Below are 17,951 nucleotides of genomic sequence, written 5' to 3'. Positions count from 1 at the left end.
TTCTCGTTCTCAAATATCTGGCAGCCAGGGAGGGCTAAAAGCTCTCCGACGAACTCGGCAAGCTGTTCCTTCACACAGGTAAGCAACGCGACGATACACCACGGGCTACCAAACCAGTAGGGTAGAAGAGTGGCCGAGAAAGGCCAAACTTAAAAAACCGCAGTAGCGCCGAAGAACGCAGCCGACGTCTGACGTAAGCCTTCCTGTCGCAGAGCATAACGGGAGGAGCGGCGGAACGCGCTGGTGGCGCGCGACCTCTGTAAACGAAAAGAATTCTGCGGAAGACTAGAGCGGTGCTCTCGGTTCTCGTGGCAGCTTGGGGTTACCCACCTGTTGTGGAAACAGCACTGCGCACGCGGTGCGGGCCGCCCCCCCCCCCCCCCCCGCCAGTTTTCTTGAGTCGCACGGTGACGCCATCACGGAGCGCGCCAATCAGGGCTGGCTGGAGGGCGGGCTCTTCAAATTTGAATTCCGAAACTTGTGTCAGGGAGCCTCGCTGAGGAAGTGAGGGTCACCTGTGGCCGGACTACGGGGGGCTGGAGCCGACTTGGGCCAGAGGGCGAGCCCTGGGGCGCCCGGCCCACCCCCACGCGAAGCCAAGCCCGGACTGCCGCCTTCTAGCTCTATCAGGCCCTTCACCCAAGGTATGCACTCCTTGCTCTGCTTCCCTCGCCCTCTGCCATCGGTCCGCCTCTGGCGCTGAGGGTCCCAGCCCATCAACATTCTCGGTCCGCGTAGACTTCTGTAAGTTTTTAGCTTTGGTAGGAGTTTCACGACTACTCACTCACCCGTTGCATACATATTTGTTGCGTGTCTACTGCAGTTATCAAGAGAGTAGACCACTACTCGTTCAGATTCGTTTTGTAAGTGAACGCTGTAGGCCTTTGTTCTAAAATCACTTCTAGCAAGAAAAACTTTACGTTAGAATGATTTGTGTGCGTCACTGCCCTGGGACCCCAAGATCCACAGTGCTATAGAAACAGTTGATCCATCGAGCTCATGTTTTTTTCTGGTTAAATTTCACATTGGTTGCAAACATGTGGATATTAATAAAATTATTTAGAAAATGGAAGGCCCTTCATCCTCCTCTTCAAAGTTAAACACTGTTTACAATTTGGTATGATTCCAGATATTTCCGCCTATGCTTTCGCTCGTGTGTGTTTACTGAAATGCAATTGTACGTCCTGTTCTGCTTCCTTTTTAATATATCCTAACTATATTCTTTGTCAGTACATATACAGGCATGTATCTTTTTATTGAATATACAGAATTCGGTTGTATGGATGTAGCAGAATTTCATCCCATAGTGGTGAAGATCTAGATTATTTATAATATCTCCGGTAAGTCAGTGAATATCCCTGTATAGTGCTTGTTTAAGAACTTGGGCTTGGCAGTCAGACTTAGGTCCTGCTCTGAATCGTCAGTGGAACCTTGGGCACCTGTGCTTTAGTTTCCTCACCTTCAGAACTCTTAAGATTATTTGCTGTAAGGTTATGTAGTGTCTGACATACATGCAGTAAATATCCACTGTTATTACTACTTACATATATTTGAATTCTTATGTAGTAGTTTCTGTAAGAAAAAAATTTAGAAGTGGAATTTCTTGATCAACAGCATGCACACCTGTATTTTGAAATTAATCTTTACCAATCTGCTAAACTTAAGAACTTCCACTGTTTAGTTTGTTTAGTTTCACTTATTAGTGAAATGAAGTGGCATTTGACTCCCTAGGTGGCCTTTTGTATTCTTTAGTAATTGCCTTTCGTGCCTTTTGGCCATTTTCTGTGTTGATCATTTTTAAAATTGATTCATTGGTCTCTTTGAATGTTATTTATATTATATGTCAAGTGCTGGGTCCCCCCACCCCCCCAACCCCAAGTGTTATCATTTGCCAGTTAACTTAAAATTAGTTTCGTTTTTCCCACCTCCACCTCCCAGTTTTGGTTGGTGTTCTTTGGGATTTTTGACTCTTTCCATTATAGTAATAATTCAATTACTGCTGCTACCACGGCAGTAAATTCCTAGACAAACTTTTTATGTAATTTTAGGAAAAAGAGTAACAGTTACATTCAGAATCATTCATATCCATGATAATAACAGTTGTTTAGCCTTACTTATATATTTACATATGTTGTAAGTGCTCATAGCTAGATTTTCATTTAATGATTTTCCATGCTTGTCTTTATTTCAATAAATAGCAAATTTTTCTTCGTACATCAGCATTTGCCAACATTCAGAGTAAATGACAAAGATCAGATTTTTCAAATAGTTGTAAGCACTTAGTGAAGCACAAGCATAACGTTTTAGAATTCACCTTCCCTTCTCTAGTCCAAAAAGGAACTAACAGTTTCTTGCTAGCAATCTTTTGTTAGGTCAAGTATGTTTGGCCTTCAGGATACTGTTTCCTCAACCTAGGAATGCCTGTCACTTGAATTCGCATCTTCTAACATGTGTCTCTTCTATCAGAGTCTGAGCATCATAATCTGTTTTCTCTGTTTTGCTCTTTTTTAACCAGGAGGAGAATGGGGCTTTGAGTGTTTGGCCTCTAACAAGTGATTTCTTGTTTTCTTCTGTATCTGTTCTACAAAGCTATAGGTCAGAAAATTCTAGGTAATTTTTTTCCCTCTACATCCTCTCTTTTACCAGCCACACTGAAACCACAGACAACTGTTGCCAACTCTTTGAGCTTCTGCTGAGTTGCTATTTATAACATAATGGGAAATAGGGGCTCCTAGGAATCTTCTGTGTCTTTTTTGGAGACGGGGGTGGAATTTGAGGTTTTTCAGAATCTTGACCGCTCATCTCCATGCTATAACATGCTTGAATTGGAAGGGAAGAGGTTGGGCAACATGCAAGAGGAGTTATATGCTGGTTCTTTAAGCCTTTCAGTAGGACCGTAGTTATCTGCCTTTAGATGAAAAAACTAATGTGTACGTCTACTACAGATTGGTCCTGTTTTCAGTTCCACTAATTTATTTGTATTTTGTGATTCTGTTGAGCATTTCCTTAGGTTGTGAAGAATTAAGATTTTATAAGCCTGCACATACTTTGCCTTTTTTTTTTTTTTTTTTTTGTGCACTTGGCTCAATTTATTCACTTTCGATTTTGAGAGTTTAAAGTGAACTGCTAGTAAGTATTTTAACTCCCAGAACAGGATTCTTATCACTCACACATTGCCAAACACATGAATCTATGCATTAGTACATATTTACTGAATTAACATTTTGTGGAAGAGTTCAGTGATTTTTGTGTCACAGGGCTAGACCCAACTGCTTTGTCAGTTCTTGTTATTGAGGATTATTTCTTTTTTCTCTTAAAAACTATTGGATAAAATGCTATTTGTATATGAATTTTGATTTGCATATTTCTCACAGAAGTTACTTAAATAAAGATATTTGAGTCTTTGATATGACTACATTAATATTTTCTGTGGTAGGCTTTTTATGTTTATATGATGTCAAAGACTGGTTAGAATAGTTGTAAATTCAGCAATAGGAGATGCAGTAAGGTGAAATTAGTAAGTTCCAAGCACCTTGCGTGGAAATGTTTTATTTACTAAGTATTACAGAATGCAACTGTATGGTTCATCACCTAGAATCTTAATTTCTAGGTGTGGGAAATAAAATGTGTTTATAAAAGCAAACTAAAACAAGTCTAAGACCATGTATGCTCAAGTACATGATTGCCGCTAAAAATTGTAAATAGAATTAACTTTTAAAAATAATGAGTATAATTTACTTTTGATTTGAAGGTATTTGAACTAAAACCTCGTAGTTAAAATGTTCTGCAGCATAACAAAATCAAGATTGGGGATGATTTAACTAAAAAATTGAATGAATTTTTCAGCTTTCATTAAGACATATCATCATAGTTGCTGCCTTAAATTTAAGTGCCTAAAGGGAAAAGTTATGTTTGTGAAATTTAATCCTTTATAGTCTAATATAGTACCATATGCAGATGTAATTTAATGCTTTTTGATGTAAATATTAGATTGGAGTCTCCAGGACTTGAGGTTCAAGTATATTTAAAAACCAGGTACTCAATATTCAATTCTTAGTGTTCTTAAGTAGATGATTTGATGAATGCTGCTTTTTTTAGAGAAGTAAATTTAAAGACCAAACTGCTCATCTAAAATAATAATAAAATGAGTCTTTAACAAAAATATAAAACCTTAGATTTGCGAGCTATAGATTATGCAGTGTTGTTATGAACCACTTAAGCCTTAGTATAATATTATTATGGAAAGCAAATAATCTTTTTTGCATCAAAGCATGATAAAGGTTGATTTCACATTGAACTACAGGTTCCTCTGGGCCCCTGCTGAAAGTCTCCTCTCCTGAAAATTGTGGTTAAGTGAATTATCTGTTAGAGAAAACTTGTTGCTACTGTTTATCAAGATGATTGCAACACCTTTGAAACATCCAGGAATTCATTTGTCTTCAGAGACATCTTCTCAAAGAAGAAATATGCCTATGCATGCAGTCTTTTTTGACAGCATTCCTGCAGGCACACTTACTCCTGTAAAAGATTTGGCAAAATATCAAAACCCCTCTTTAAAATTGAATGACCATGAAAAAACTCATTTCCTAGAAATGACAAATTTTAATAATAAAAAAATATTTCATTCTACCATGCTAGCAGAGACTACCTCCTCTAACAGCTCTCTTGATATCAGTGTTATAAAGCCCAACAAGGATAGATTAAAAAATAAAGCAAACTATGAATCACCAGGAAAAATATTTCAAAGAATGAAAGAAAAAGTACTGCGTGACAAGCAAGAACAAGCGTCAGGCAACAGTAGTTTGTTGGAACCACTGAAAAGTGAAAAGAAAATTTTCACTCCCAAAGGAGATGAGAAAAGAGTATTGCAGAATACCTGCGTCTGTGAAGAAAAGGAAAACAACAAATCACTCCAATCAGATAACATTTCACCAAGAGGTTAGTTTTATTATGTGTTGGTTGAAAAGCTATAATGTGTTATTTTATTATGTCTTATACTGTTGTGGGTACTCAGGGTATAAGAGTGAACAAAGTGGACAAAAATCCCAGCCCTAACACGTTCACATTCAGGTTGTGGGAGAGACAAATTTAAATGAGTAGTTTTTATGGTACAATAGAAGAGAAGTGCTATGGAAAAAAAAGCAGAGCAAGGATGATGGGGACAGTTGGAGTAGGTTGTAATTTTCCATGTGGTGATCAGGGTATGGTTCAATGAGAAGATGACATTTGAACCAAAACATTGAAGTAGGTGATAGATAGATACAGATGGATATCTTGGAGGAATTGGGAAGGATGATCCAGACAAAGTAACAGCTGGTACAAATGCCCTGAAATAGGAGCATTCCTCAAATTCAAGGACCAGTTATGAGATTAGTAAATCATAGAGTGAGTGCATAGAGGTGGGGAAGGGGGGCTAATTAAGAGTCAGATAATGTAGAGTGTTATAGATGAATGTAAGAGTTTGGGGTATTACGTGAGCAAAGTAAGAAATCAGTGGAGGGTTCCAAGCTGATAAGTGACAAGATCTGATTCATTTTAAAAATATCACTTACTGTCAATTTGAAATAGTTACTGTAGTAATCTAGGTGACAGATGGTGTTAGTTTGGTTTAGGTGGTAGCAGTGAAGATAATACGTGCTTGGATTCTGGGTGTATTTTGAAGGAAGAGCTCGTAGGATGTGGAACATAAAAGATATAAAGGGTGGCTGTAGGGTGTTTTCTTGTTGTTTGGTTGGTTCTGGGTTGTTTTTTGGTTTTTAGTTTATTTGTTTGTTTTTTGCCCGAGTAACTGGAAGGATAGAGTGGTTTAACTGAAATGGAATAGACAGGGCAGGGGGCTCTGTAATTACATTTTTGGTATGTTAATTTTGCTATATCTATTACAAATTGAAGTGTAGATGTGAATTAACACTTTTGAAAAAATTCGTTGGAAGTTAGAGAAGTGGTTCAGGTGAGAAAAATACACTTGGGAATTATTAGCACCTAAATGGTATTTAAAGAGATTAAAGGAGATCATCAAGGAGTAAGTGTAAAAAGAGAAACATTCAGTGATGAATCCTGGAGCACCCCAAAATTTGGAATTTCAAATAAAAGATAGTAGTGAAGACCACGAGAAGAAGATAAGGAAGAAGAAAAACCAAGAGTGATACTTTGGAAGCCAAAGGAACAAAATGCTTGAAGGAGGGAGTCTTTGGCTGTATCTAATGCTGCTAATGAGTGAAGTAAGATAAAGGCTGAGATTTGAATGCTGGATTTAGCAACATGAGGGTCATTGGTGGCTTTAATAAGGGGAGTTTGGTGAAGTGATAGGAGCAAAAACATGATTCAAGAGGGTTCAAGAGAGAATGTGAGGGAGAGAAATTGACAGTGGTGAATATAGGTAACTCTTAGAAGAGAGCAGAGAAATATGGGCAGTGTGGTTTTAAAATATTGTTTTTAATGTATGATGAAAGAACATTTTTGTATGCTATTGGAAATGATCCAGTAGGGAAGGAAAAACTAAAATTGGTAGTATGATACCCTTGAGTAGTTGAAAGGGAACTGAATCTAAAAGTGGAGATTTTGGCCTTAGCAAGAAACATAAACAGACCATAAATCAAACAAGAAGATAGGCAGTGTTGTATGGAGAAATAATCTGAAGTACACAGTAAAGTCATCAGCTGAGAGTAAGCATGGGAAGCAGGTATTAAAGTTTGAGGAGGTGGAGGTTTGAATAATGCAAGAGAATGGAAGAGTCTAGGCCTAAATTTGATTTCTTGGGTAACATTAAGGACCTGCTTGAAACTTGTGAGCATGAATTTAAATGAGAGCAATAAATACGGTTATGAGTTTTCCTCCAGCCCTATTTAGCTGCACAGATGCTGCTCAGGAGCAGGCAGAGAGTTGGATTTTATCAGGATTGTAATTTTATCAGATAGGATGAAGAGGACAAAGGTGGTATGTAAGGGCACCATGAAATTTAAGTTAGTTATATAGAGAAAAGAGGACCTGAAGGAAATGAGGAAGTATAAAGAAGTGTAGGGTGTTGTTAGGATAGTCGTTGGATTTGAGAGAATAATCTGGAAAGATAGGAAGTGGTCAGAATCTGAGACATTTGAAGTTGAGATTTTTAATGAGTTACAGTAATTGATAAATATGTTTTATATGGATTTATCTCATATAATCCTTTCAGCAGTCACTATGGGTAGATGCTCATTTAATAGTCTAGGAAATGGGGCTTACAAAAAGGTTATGTCTGCTCTATGTATGACATATGATAAGCGATGGGCTAAGAATTAATACAGGTGTCTATTTGAAAGCCCATGCTCTTTACTGCACAATAGATTGTGGATATACTGTTGTATTTCAAAGACAGTGTTATATTTTAACACAAAAAGAGTTTTCTAAGGGAGCTTAAGATAGAGGTAGGGGAATACACAAAATCTGATTCATACAGTCTTGGAGAAAAGGGAGTAGCAAATGAAATAATGCACATTAAAACATATTTTATTTGTCAAGTGGAACTAGAGAGGAAGAAACAACTCACTGCTTTGAGAATCTGATGACTCTTTCCCCAGAAAATGCACATATATACAAACACAAATTTCGTATGTAATTTCAGAGACTTTTTAGATAGTCTACATGGACTTTGTACTCTAAAATAAATGACCCAGATTCTATAGCATGTTATATCTGATTGAATTACCTGTTTGTCTTTACTACATTGCCTTGCCATTTCTAATAGAATGAGCTAAAGAAATAGAAACTTATCCTTTTATGACACACATCATTATGATAAAAATCTTCGTATTAAGACTTCTAAGACTAAAGCTACATAAGCAAAGTCACCACCAATTTTTTTCAATTATAATATTTGAAATTAAACATATAAAATAAAATAATTGATTTTTTCCTCCAGTTTTAAGTCTATTACCTTCCCCTCTTTATGTAAAAGAAACTCAACCATCAAGAAATAAAACTTAAACCATCTAGGATGCAAAGTAGAATAAAATGTAAGCAATACTATTAGTCCCTACTTGTCTAGTTGATAAGCCTACCAGATTTTTGCCTTTGAAGGCTTACTAAAGAGATGTCACAGGGGTATAAATTATGGTTGTGTCTGCTATTGAGTCACAACATTTCAACTTTTAACATATAAGCCACAACTCTTCAGCTGTTCTTTCAGCATTTTAGAAATTTACAGCAACCAGAAGCAGAATCAGAATTTTCAAGACTGGATGGTACTTCATATATAATCTTAAGAGATACCTATCTGATTTGTTGCAGCACCAGAATTGTATTCCAGATCTCTAAGCTTCTAATTCCAGTAATATACTTTTGTCTAGAGCTGGCAAGTTATAACATGTAGTTTAGAAAAAGTTCTTTCTTGGTGTAATGTAGATAGAATGGGATGAAGGCATGAAAAAATAAAATGAGAAATGGAACTCCTATGTTACAGAAGTGTACTATATTGATCTGATCATTATTGAATGTAACTCTTTAAGACTTTAAGAAGGCTTTTTTTTCTTCTCAATGACTAATATAATTCAATTTCCTCTTTCTTTAAAAAAAAAAAAAACTCAACCTCAGTGCAAGAAGTTCCTCTAGAATCATCAAATAGTACTTTCGTTCCGATAAAGCAAAAGATTCAATGTCAGCAGGAAAAGAAAGCACCTCTGCATAATTTAACTTATGGTAAAGTGCTTTTTGTTTTGTTCAATGTATAGTTAAATGTTCTGGATAATTATTCTCCGGCGTAGGCAATCCATTTCAGAGAAACACTGGGCAGAAGGGTGGAGCATTCCTAACCTGAAGACTTCTTTCGTATATAAACGGTTTTATATTATTCTATTTCTCTCTTTTAATTTCATTTGATTCTCCTCTAAATTTTGTTTGGCTTTGTATTTTTTTTGCAGAGAGTCCATTTCTGAACCAAGAACATGAAAATGTTTCAGCTGCAGGATTCTCAAACAAGACATTACCTAGAACTCAGTTGGATAAACAAATTCTTCACTCAAAGGAGAATACATTTGTAACCACTAAGTCTAAAAAGGACACCTTTGTTTTAGAAGGTGTTGATTCTATCATTGAAAAATCCCAAAATACTACTGTTGAGACTCTAAATACTAACTGTGTTCCTGTTAAAAATGATGATCAGTTAATGGTTTCTGATAGTAAAGTGGCAACAAAAAGGACTTCACAACAGGAAATTAAGGAAGGAAATGAGAACTCAGTGCCCAGAGAGACCGATCTTCTGGGTTCCATGAATGATACATGTAAAATCGTGCTTGCAACTCCAAGATTTCATATAACAATACCTCAGAAATCAAAAAGAAATGCTTCAAATTGTTCTCTTCCAAGTACACCTCAAACTCTTTCAAATGAAGTTAAAGAAATTAAGGTAGGAAAACTGAAGGCCAATGTACATTTGTGTTTTTACCCTCATTCTTCAAGAGCTTGAGCTCCTAAGCTCTCTCATTAACAGTTTCATGTTTCATTATTATTTAGTGTAGAGGCAGGGTGGTCTAGTGAAAAGTGCAGTGGGTTGAAAGTAAGAGAATCCAAGTGTTAAGTTTTAACTTTGCTCTATTATCAGTTGTATCATCTTCAACGGTTTACTTATTCCCTTTGGGGATGAACACTGAGTTCATTTCTTATTTTTTGTTTATTTGTTGTTGTTGTTTTCCTGATTCTTGGGTACTATTAACAGCTATTAAAAGAGAAAGGTAGGGGCGCCTGGGTGGCGCAGTCGGTTAAGCGTCCGACTTCAGCCAGGTCATGATCTCGCAGTCCGTGAATTTGAGCCCCGCGTCAGGCTCTGGGCTGATGGCTCAGAGCCTGGAGCCTGTTTCCGATTCTGTGTCTCCCTCTCTCTCTGCCCCTCCCCCATTCATGCTCTGTCTCTTTGTCCCAAAAATAAAAAAAATAAAACGTTGGAAAAAAAAAGAGAAAGGTATTAGAGGTGCCTGGGTGGCTTAGTTGGTTAAGTGTCCAACTTTGGCTCAGGTCACAATTTGGCGGTTTGTGAGTTCAAGCCCCATGTTGGGCTCTGTGCTGACAGCTCAGAGCATGGAGCCCATTTCAGAATCTGTGTCTGCCCCTCCCTGCCTCACGCTCTGTCTCTCTCTCCTTCAAAAAAATAAGCATTAATTTTTTTTTTAAAGAAAAGAATTATAGCATCTGAATATTTGAGAATTTTTCCTGTTGTAAAGTAATATAGAATGATCATTAAAACACTTTAGGCCATCACACTATGTTATATTAGGATAAATTCTCTGAATGAAGTGGAATGGAAATACAAGTTCAAGGAGAAAGATTCAGTGTTCATTTGTGGTTCTATTTCTAGATTCTGGATTCTGTTCCATTGATCTGAGTGTCTGTTTTTGTGCCAGTACCGTACTGTCATGATGATTACAGCTTTGTAACATCACTTGAAGTCCAGGATTGTGATGCCTCCTGCTTTGGTTTTCTTTTTCAAGATTTCTTTGGCTATTCGGGGTGTTTTCTGGTTCCATACAAATTTCAGGATTGTTTGTTTTAGCTCTGTGAAGAATGTTCGTATTACTTTCATAGGGATCATGTTGAATATGTAGATTGCTTTTGGTAGTATCAACATTTTAACAATGTTTGTTCTTCTTATCCAGGAGCGTGGAATATTTTTACATTCTTTTGTGTCTTCAGTTTCTTTCATAAACTTTCTATAGTTTTTAGTATAAATTTTTCACCTCTTTGGTTAAGTTTATTCCTAGGTATTTTATGGTTTTTGGTGCAATTGTAAATGGGATCGATTCCTTGATTTCTCTTTCTGTTGCTTCATTGTTGGTGTGTAGGAATGCAACCGATTTCTGTGTATTGATTTTATATCCTGCAACTTTCCTGAATTCATGGATCAATCTAGCAGGGTTTTGGTGGAATCTTTTGGGTTTTCCATATAGAGTATCATGTCATCTGTGAAGAGTGAAAAGTTTGACTTCCTCCTGGCTGATTTGGATACCTTTTATTCCTTTGTGTTGTCTGATTGCCGAGGCTAAGACTTCAAGTACTATGTTGAATAACAGTGGTGATAGTGGACATCCCTGTCATGTTCCTGACCTTAGGGGGAAAGCTCTCAGTTTTTCCCCATTGAGGATGATATTAGAGGTGGGTCTTTCATATATGGCTTTTATGATCTTGAGGTATGATCCTTCTATCCCTACGTTCTTGAGGATTTTTATCAAGAAAGGGTGCTGTATTTTCTCAAATGCTTTCTTTCTCTGCATCTATTGAGAGGATCATGTGGTTCTTGTCCTTTCTTCTATTGATGTGATGTATCAAATTGATTGTTTTATGGATATTGAACCAGCCCTGCATCCCAGGTATAAACCCATTAATCGTGGTGAATAATTCTTTTAATGTATTGTTGGATCCTGTTGGCTACTATCTTGTTGAGGATTTTTGCATCCATGTTTATCAGGGAAATTGGTCTATAGTTCTCTTTTTTAGTGGGGTCTTTGTCTTGTTTTGGAATCAAGGTAATGCTGGCTTCCTAGAAAGAGTTTGGAAATTTTCCTTCCATTTCTTTTTGGAACAGCTTCAGGAGAATAGATGCCAACTCTCCTTTAAATGTTTGGTAGAATTCCCCTGGAAAGCCATCTGGCCCTGGACTCTTGTTTTCTGGGACATTTTTTATTACTAATTTGACTTCTTTACTGGTTATGGGTCTGTTCAAATTTTCTGTTTCTTCCTGTTTCAGTTTTGGGAGTTTATATGTTTCCAGGAATTTGTCCATTTCTTCCAGATTACCCAAAATATTGGCATATAATTGCTCATAATATTTTCTTAATATTGTTTGTATTTCTGCTGTGTTGGTTATGATCTCTCTTCTTTCATTCTTGATTTTATTTATTTGGGTCCTTTCTTTTTTCTTTTGATCAGACTGGCTAGGGGGTTATCAATTTTGTTAATTCTTTCAAAGAACTAGTTCCTGGTTTCATTGATCTGTTGTACTGGATTTTTTGTTTGTTTGAATAGCATTGATTTCTGCTGTAATCTTTATTATTTCCTGTCCGCTTCTGGTTTGGGGTTTTATTTGCTGTTCTTATACCTCCTTAAGGTGTAAGTTTAGGTTGTGTATCTGAGACCTTTCTTTCTTCTTTAGGAAGCATGGATTGCTATATACTTGCCTCTTATGACCGCCTTTGCTGCGTCCCAGAGTTTTTAGGCTGTGGTGTTATCATTTTCATTGGCTTCCATGTACTTTTTAATTTCCTCTTTAACTTCTTGGTTAGCCCTTCATTCTTTAGTAGGATGTTCTTTAGTGTCCAAGTATTTGTTATCTTTCCAAATTTTTTCTTGTGGTCGATTTTGAGTTTTGTAGTGTTGTGGTCTGAAAATAAGCACGGTATGATCTTGAAATTTTTGTATTTGTTGAGAGCTGATCTGTGACCCAGTATGTCATCTATTCTGGAGAATGTTCCATGTGAACTCGAGTAGATGTGTATTCTGCTGCTTTAGGATGAAATGTTCTGAATATGTCTGTAAAGTCCATCCAGTGCAGTATGTCATTCAAAGCCATTGTTTCCTTATTGATTTTCTGTTTAGATGATCTGTCCATTGCTGTAAGTAAGGTGTTAAAGTTCCCTACTATTATGGTATTACTATCAATGAGTTTCTTTATGTTTGTAATTAATTTATTTATATATTTGGGTGCTTTCATGTTTGGAGCATAAATGTTTACAATTGTTAGACCTTCTTGGTGGATAGACCCCTTAATTGTGATATAATGCCTTTCTTCATCTCTCTGTTACAGTCTTTATTTTAAAATGTAGATTGTCTGATATAAGTATGGCTACTCCAGCTTTCTTTTGATGACCATTAGCATGATAGGTGGTTGTCCATCCCCTTACTTTCAATCTGAAGGTGTCTTTAGGTCTAAAGTGGGTCTTTTGTAAACAGCATATAGATGGATCTTGTTTTCTTATCCATTCTGTTACCCTGTGTCTTTTGATTGGAACATTTAGTCCATTGACGTTTAGAGTGGGGACTAAAAGATATGAATTCATTACCGTTATGTTGTCTGTAGAGTTGGGAGTTTCTAGTGGTGTTCTCTGGTCTTTCTAGTTTTTGTTGCTTTTGGGCTTTTGGTTTTTGTTTTGTTTTGTTTTGTTTCATCTCTTCTCCCCTCAGAGAGTCCCCCTTAAAATTTCTTGCAGGGCTGGTTTGGTGGTCATGAACTCCTTTGGTTTTGGTCTGGGAAACTTTTAATCTCCCCTTCTATTCTGAATGACAGCCTTACCGGGTAAAGAATTCTTGGCTGCATATTTTTTCCAAATCAGCACATTGAATATATCCTGCCACTCCTTTCTGCCTGCTAAGGTTCTGTGGATAGGTCTGCTCTGAACCTGATCTGTCTTCCTTGTAGGTTAATGACTTTGTTTCCCTTGCTGCTTTCATTATTCTTTCCTTGCCTGAGTATTTTGTGAATTTGACTATGATATGCCTTGTTGATGGTCAGTTTTTGTTGGATCTAATGGGAATTCTCTGTGCTTCCTGAATTTTGATGTCTTGTGTTTCCCCAGGTTAGGAAAATTTTCTGCTGTCATGTGCTCACATAACCCTTTTACCCCTTTCTCTCTCTCTCTCTTCATCTTCTGGAACCCCTGTGATTTTGACGTTATTCCTTTTTAATGAGTCACTGAGTTCTCTAATTCTTATATCATGCTATTTTGCCTTAGTCTCCCTCCTTTTTTCTGTTTCATTATTCTCTATAAGTTTGTCCTCTGTATCACTGACTTGCCCCTCTACTTCCTCCATCCTTGCCACCATGGCATCCATTTAAAAATGCAGCTCAGTTATAGCATTTTTTATTTCATCCTGACTTTGACTTGTTTTAAATCCACAGAATGGGATTCTATGCTATTTTCAACACCAGCTAGTATTCTTATTATCATGATTCTAAATTCTGGTTCAGACATCTTGCTTGTATCTGTGTTGATTTAGTCTCTGGCTGTCATTTCTTTCTGTTCTTCCTTTTGGGGTGAATTCCTTCATTTTGTCATTTTGAAGGAAAAAAAGGAATTAATAAAGTAAAAAAAAATTATTAAAAAACAGCACAAAAAAATCAAATAAATGATGCTAGATCCTAGGTGTGTTTTGGTCTGGTTGTGAAAGAAGCTTGACAGAGAAAAAAGGGAAAGAAAAGGAAAATGGAAAATGTTTGAAAATTTTAAAAAAGGAAAACAATAAACTAGAATAAAATGAAGTGATGAAAGTAAAATAGAATGTAAAAAATTTACAAAAAAGTAAAAAATATAGTAGAAAAAATTTAAGAAAAATCTTTTAAATAAAAATGGAAATTAAAAGTAAATTTTTTCTCTTTCTGTGTTAAAGAATAAGAAAAAAAGAAAAAAAATTGAATAGATGGACCAGAAATATAATGAAATACGACTGAAATTACATCCTGTTTCCCCTAGAAGTCAAACTATGAAGCACTGAATAGTCTGTAAACTAAGCAGAAGGAGAGACTTGTGTTCTTCAAGAGCGAGGTTGGCCTAGTTGGGCAGGACTTAGTGTAATGGCTCTGTTCTCTACCAGATGGCGCTGCTTAGCTTACTGGGGTGGATTGTTAGGGAAGATGTAGGCATGTATTTGCATGCATGGGAGGGCTGAAAATGGCATCACCCAGCTACCCAGTCTCTAGTATCAGAACTGTGTGCTCTCCCCTACTGGTAATCAAGCATCCTTCCTTTGCCTCCAGTTTCCATACATTCCTCGCTTCTACAATGTCCGTGACCATGCCATCAGGCTGCCAGGAGGCACCTCCTCCTAAGTTTTATCATAAGTGGGGCTGTGTTTCTCAACCCCCCCTCACTTCTGAGGGACTGCAGCTTTGACCTCCCTCTCAGACCCTCTGGGGGAGGGTCTTACTGAGCAATGACTGGGTGCAGGCCTGCCCCCAGTTTCATTCGTGAGACTGTGCTGCTGCCAATGCCCAGAGACTGTGGCTGGGTGCCAGCTTGCCCCAGAAAAATTTCTTGTGATCATGTAGCAGCAGCGTTTCAGGGATTATGGCAAATCACAACATACATTTGGTACCAGACTTCCCCCTTAACATCCTTCTTCCAACACCAGCAGATGTGGTTGTTCTCCAGGGTCCACTGGGACCTTTGCCTACAGCATCTACCGGATGTTCTCCCAGAGGGGAACTGCCACTCTTTACATGGCCCGAGGAGCCCTTGGACCTCGCTCTCTGTTCCTGGGGATTTGCCCTTCCCACCATACCACTGCCAGGTATTGAGCTGCAGAGTTCAGACTCTGTGCTCCCCCTGTTTATAGAGTCTTAGTGGAATTTAAACCTTCTTCTTTCTGCTTTCTTCCTTTTTTTGTTCAGTCCCTTGTGGCTGTTTCCACTCTTCCAGTTACTCTCCAGCTGTTTTCAGGGTGGGGGGTGTTTTTCCTGTACTCTCTCCCTGTCTCTGTCTTTTCTCCACAAGCAAAAACAGCTCCCTGACCTCTGCGGCTTCTCTCTCCCCGAGATCACCTCTCTGTGCTGCTGTGTGTTTGCCGAGTTCTGTGGTTTAGGTTGTACAATTGTTGTGTTAATCCTCAAATCAGTTTCCTACGTGTACAAGATGGTTTAGTGTTGATCTGGCTGCATTTCAGGGATGAGAGATGGAAAAAAACTTCTGTGCTGTTCTACCATCTTGGCCCCTTAGAGATTACTTTAAAATAAAATCTTTAAAAAAATAAATAAATAAAATAAAATAATAAAATAAAATAAAACAAAAAAAATAAAATAAATAAAATAAAATATAAAATAAAATCTTAAAAAAAATAAATCCTATCTAAATTGAAAGTGTGATATAACAATCATAGTTTTATATTTCAGTGTATTCTTAGAAGTTGCATTATTCACAAATATTTAGACTTACAATGAAAATTTTTAGATTTTGCTTTAAAAACATGTGAGATGTTTGAACAAAAAAGTTTGAGGACAACTGTAATGGGAGATCCCACAGCACTAATACTATCATTGCTACAGTGCTGTTTATCTTGTTACAAGAAGACCAAGCCGGGGCGCCTGGGTGGCGCAGTCGGTTAAGCGTCCAACTTCAGCTCAGGTCACGATCTTGCGGTCCGTGAGTTCGAGCCCCACGTCAGGCTCTGGGCTGATAGCTCAGAGCCTGGAGCCTGCTTCCCATTCTGTGTCTCCTTCTCTCTCTGCCCCTCCCCCCTTCATGCTCTGTCTCTCTCTGTCTCAAAAATAAATAAACCTTTAAAAAAAAAAAAAAAGAAGACCAAGCCTCCTAAGACTCTTATCTCTATACAGTTCTATACATCCCCTAATTCTGACACTATCTCTCACTCATCTCCAGTTATCCAAACATTACATTGTACCCTCTTGAACTCAAGGTATGTCATTAGCAAAATCTTATATTCTCAGTTTTCTGTGAACTTTTAACTTTGCTATAACCAGAATATGACTTCTTAAATGGTGGCTCTTTTTTCTCCCATATCCCACATTGTTGGACCTAGAGATGATATAATATGCCTCTTTTGTTCCTCATTACGGTTTCAGGCCATTTTCCTTCTTTGTCTTTAACAGAAACCCTCCCCTGCCCCAGCTTCTTTGATGTATGTGCTGTAAAACTTTATTGATCCCTGTTCCTCTTTTTGTGGTCACATAAAATACAATATAGTCATGTTGCATGACTATTGAAGTGTTTAATACCTGTTACTTTTTCCTCTGTTACTACTTCTGTCATCAACTCTGGTGACACCAACATCCATATTGATAATCCATCCAGCCTCCTTGAATTCTTTTTTTTTTTTTTAATATTTTTAAAGTTTATTTATATGGATAGAGTGAAAGGAGAGGGGCAGAGAGAGGGAGAGAGAGAATTCTAAGCAGGCCCTGCCCTGTCAGCGTGGAACCTGACACAGGGCTCGAACTCATGAACTGTGAAATCATGACCTGAGCTGAAGCCAAGAGTTGGACACCCAATTGACTGAGCCACCCAGGTGCCCCCAGCCTCCTTAAATTCTTGATCTTAAGCGACCTTTCCCTTATCCACTATTCTAGTCACATCATACCTTGTCTTTGCCAGTACCTGCACCAGATTTTCAGTTTCAAGCATCCTGCTCTCACCAACTCCTATCTTTCTAGACAATTCTACCCCTACCACTCTTCTTCCCCCACTATCAATACTCCACCTAAGGCAATCTTTAGTCCATCAGCTCTCTCTTGTCCTCATTTCCCTCTTTACCTGACACAGATTCCATGGCCGCATTATTATAACCATTCTTTTGATTTAACTTTTAGTTCTCTATTGCTTTTCCCTCTGTCCCCTTTTAACAAAGTTGTGACCTTAGTTAAAATTATCTCTTCTTTTGCTATATACCTATACCTAAGAAGCAGCAGCTGGAACAAAATGCACAACCATACTGACTGGTCTCATTTTAAATTTGACAACAAACCTCAAGTGGACTCTCAATATTGCACATCAGTCCTGCTACACTTCACTTGTCAATCCACCCTACACTCTGACTTTCATAGAATAGTATTTCATGCTCTTTCTCTCTTAAGATCTCCAAATCTCTCTCTTCCTTATTCTCAACTTATTGAGAGCCTTATATTCCCATTATTAAATCTGCCAATCTACTTACTGCTTCATCTACATATTCTGCTTTCCCTTCTGTTATATGAACAATTTGTGCTCCCGTTTCTTTTATTTTTTTTTAATTTTTTTTTTAATGCTTATTTATTTTTAAGAGAGAGAGAGAGTACAAGCAGGGGAAGAACAGAGAGAGAGGGAGACACAGAATCTGAAACAGGCTCCAGGCTTTGAACTGTCAGCACAGAGCCTGATGCAGGGCTCGAACTCAGGAACCATGAAGTCATGACCTGAGCCAAATTCAGACGCTCAACTGACTGAGCCACCCAGGCGCCCCTTGTGCTCCCTTTTCAAGGCCAGTTCATTTCCTCTTACCACCTA

General features: G+C 37.7%; 1 protein-coding gene across 8 annotated transcripts in view; it reads left to right on the top strand.

Annotated features, from left to right (window-relative positions):
- The first annotated feature begins 207 nt into the window (after positions 1 to 207).
- The window catches only part of MIS18BP1 (MIS18 binding protein 1), a 58,795-nt gene continuing 41,051 nt past the window's right edge, over positions 208 to 17,951 (top strand). For 3 of the 8 annotated variants that reach the window (XM_045059877.1, XM_006932849.5, XM_019832977.3), the window contains exons 1-4: positions 211 to 644; positions 4,304 to 4,938; positions 8,569 to 8,673; positions 8,895 to 9,379. In XM_045059877.1, coding sequence (XP_044915812.1) covers positions 4,398 to 4,938; positions 8,569 to 8,673; positions 8,895 to 9,379 — 1,131 coding nt within the window. In that variant the 5' untranslated portion in view covers positions 211 to 644; positions 4,304 to 4,397. Of the gene's footprint in view, positions 745 to 1,230; positions 1,341 to 4,303; positions 4,939 to 8,568; positions 8,674 to 8,894; positions 9,380 to 17,951 lie in introns of all 8 variants that reach the window. The other 5 variants (XM_045059876.1, XM_045059875.1, XM_019832978.3 and 2 more) reach the window with 5 other exon arrangements.

The sequence above is a fragment of the Felis catus genome, chromosome B3 (genome assembly GCF_018350175.1).
Source record: "Felis catus isolate Fca126 chromosome B3, F.catus_Fca126_mat1.0, whole genome shotgun sequence".
Lineage (NCBI taxonomy): Eukaryota > Metazoa > Chordata > Mammalia > Carnivora > Felidae > Felis > Felis catus.
Note: the sequence above shows the minus strand (reverse complement) of the source record. Positions and strands in the feature narration are given on the sequence as shown.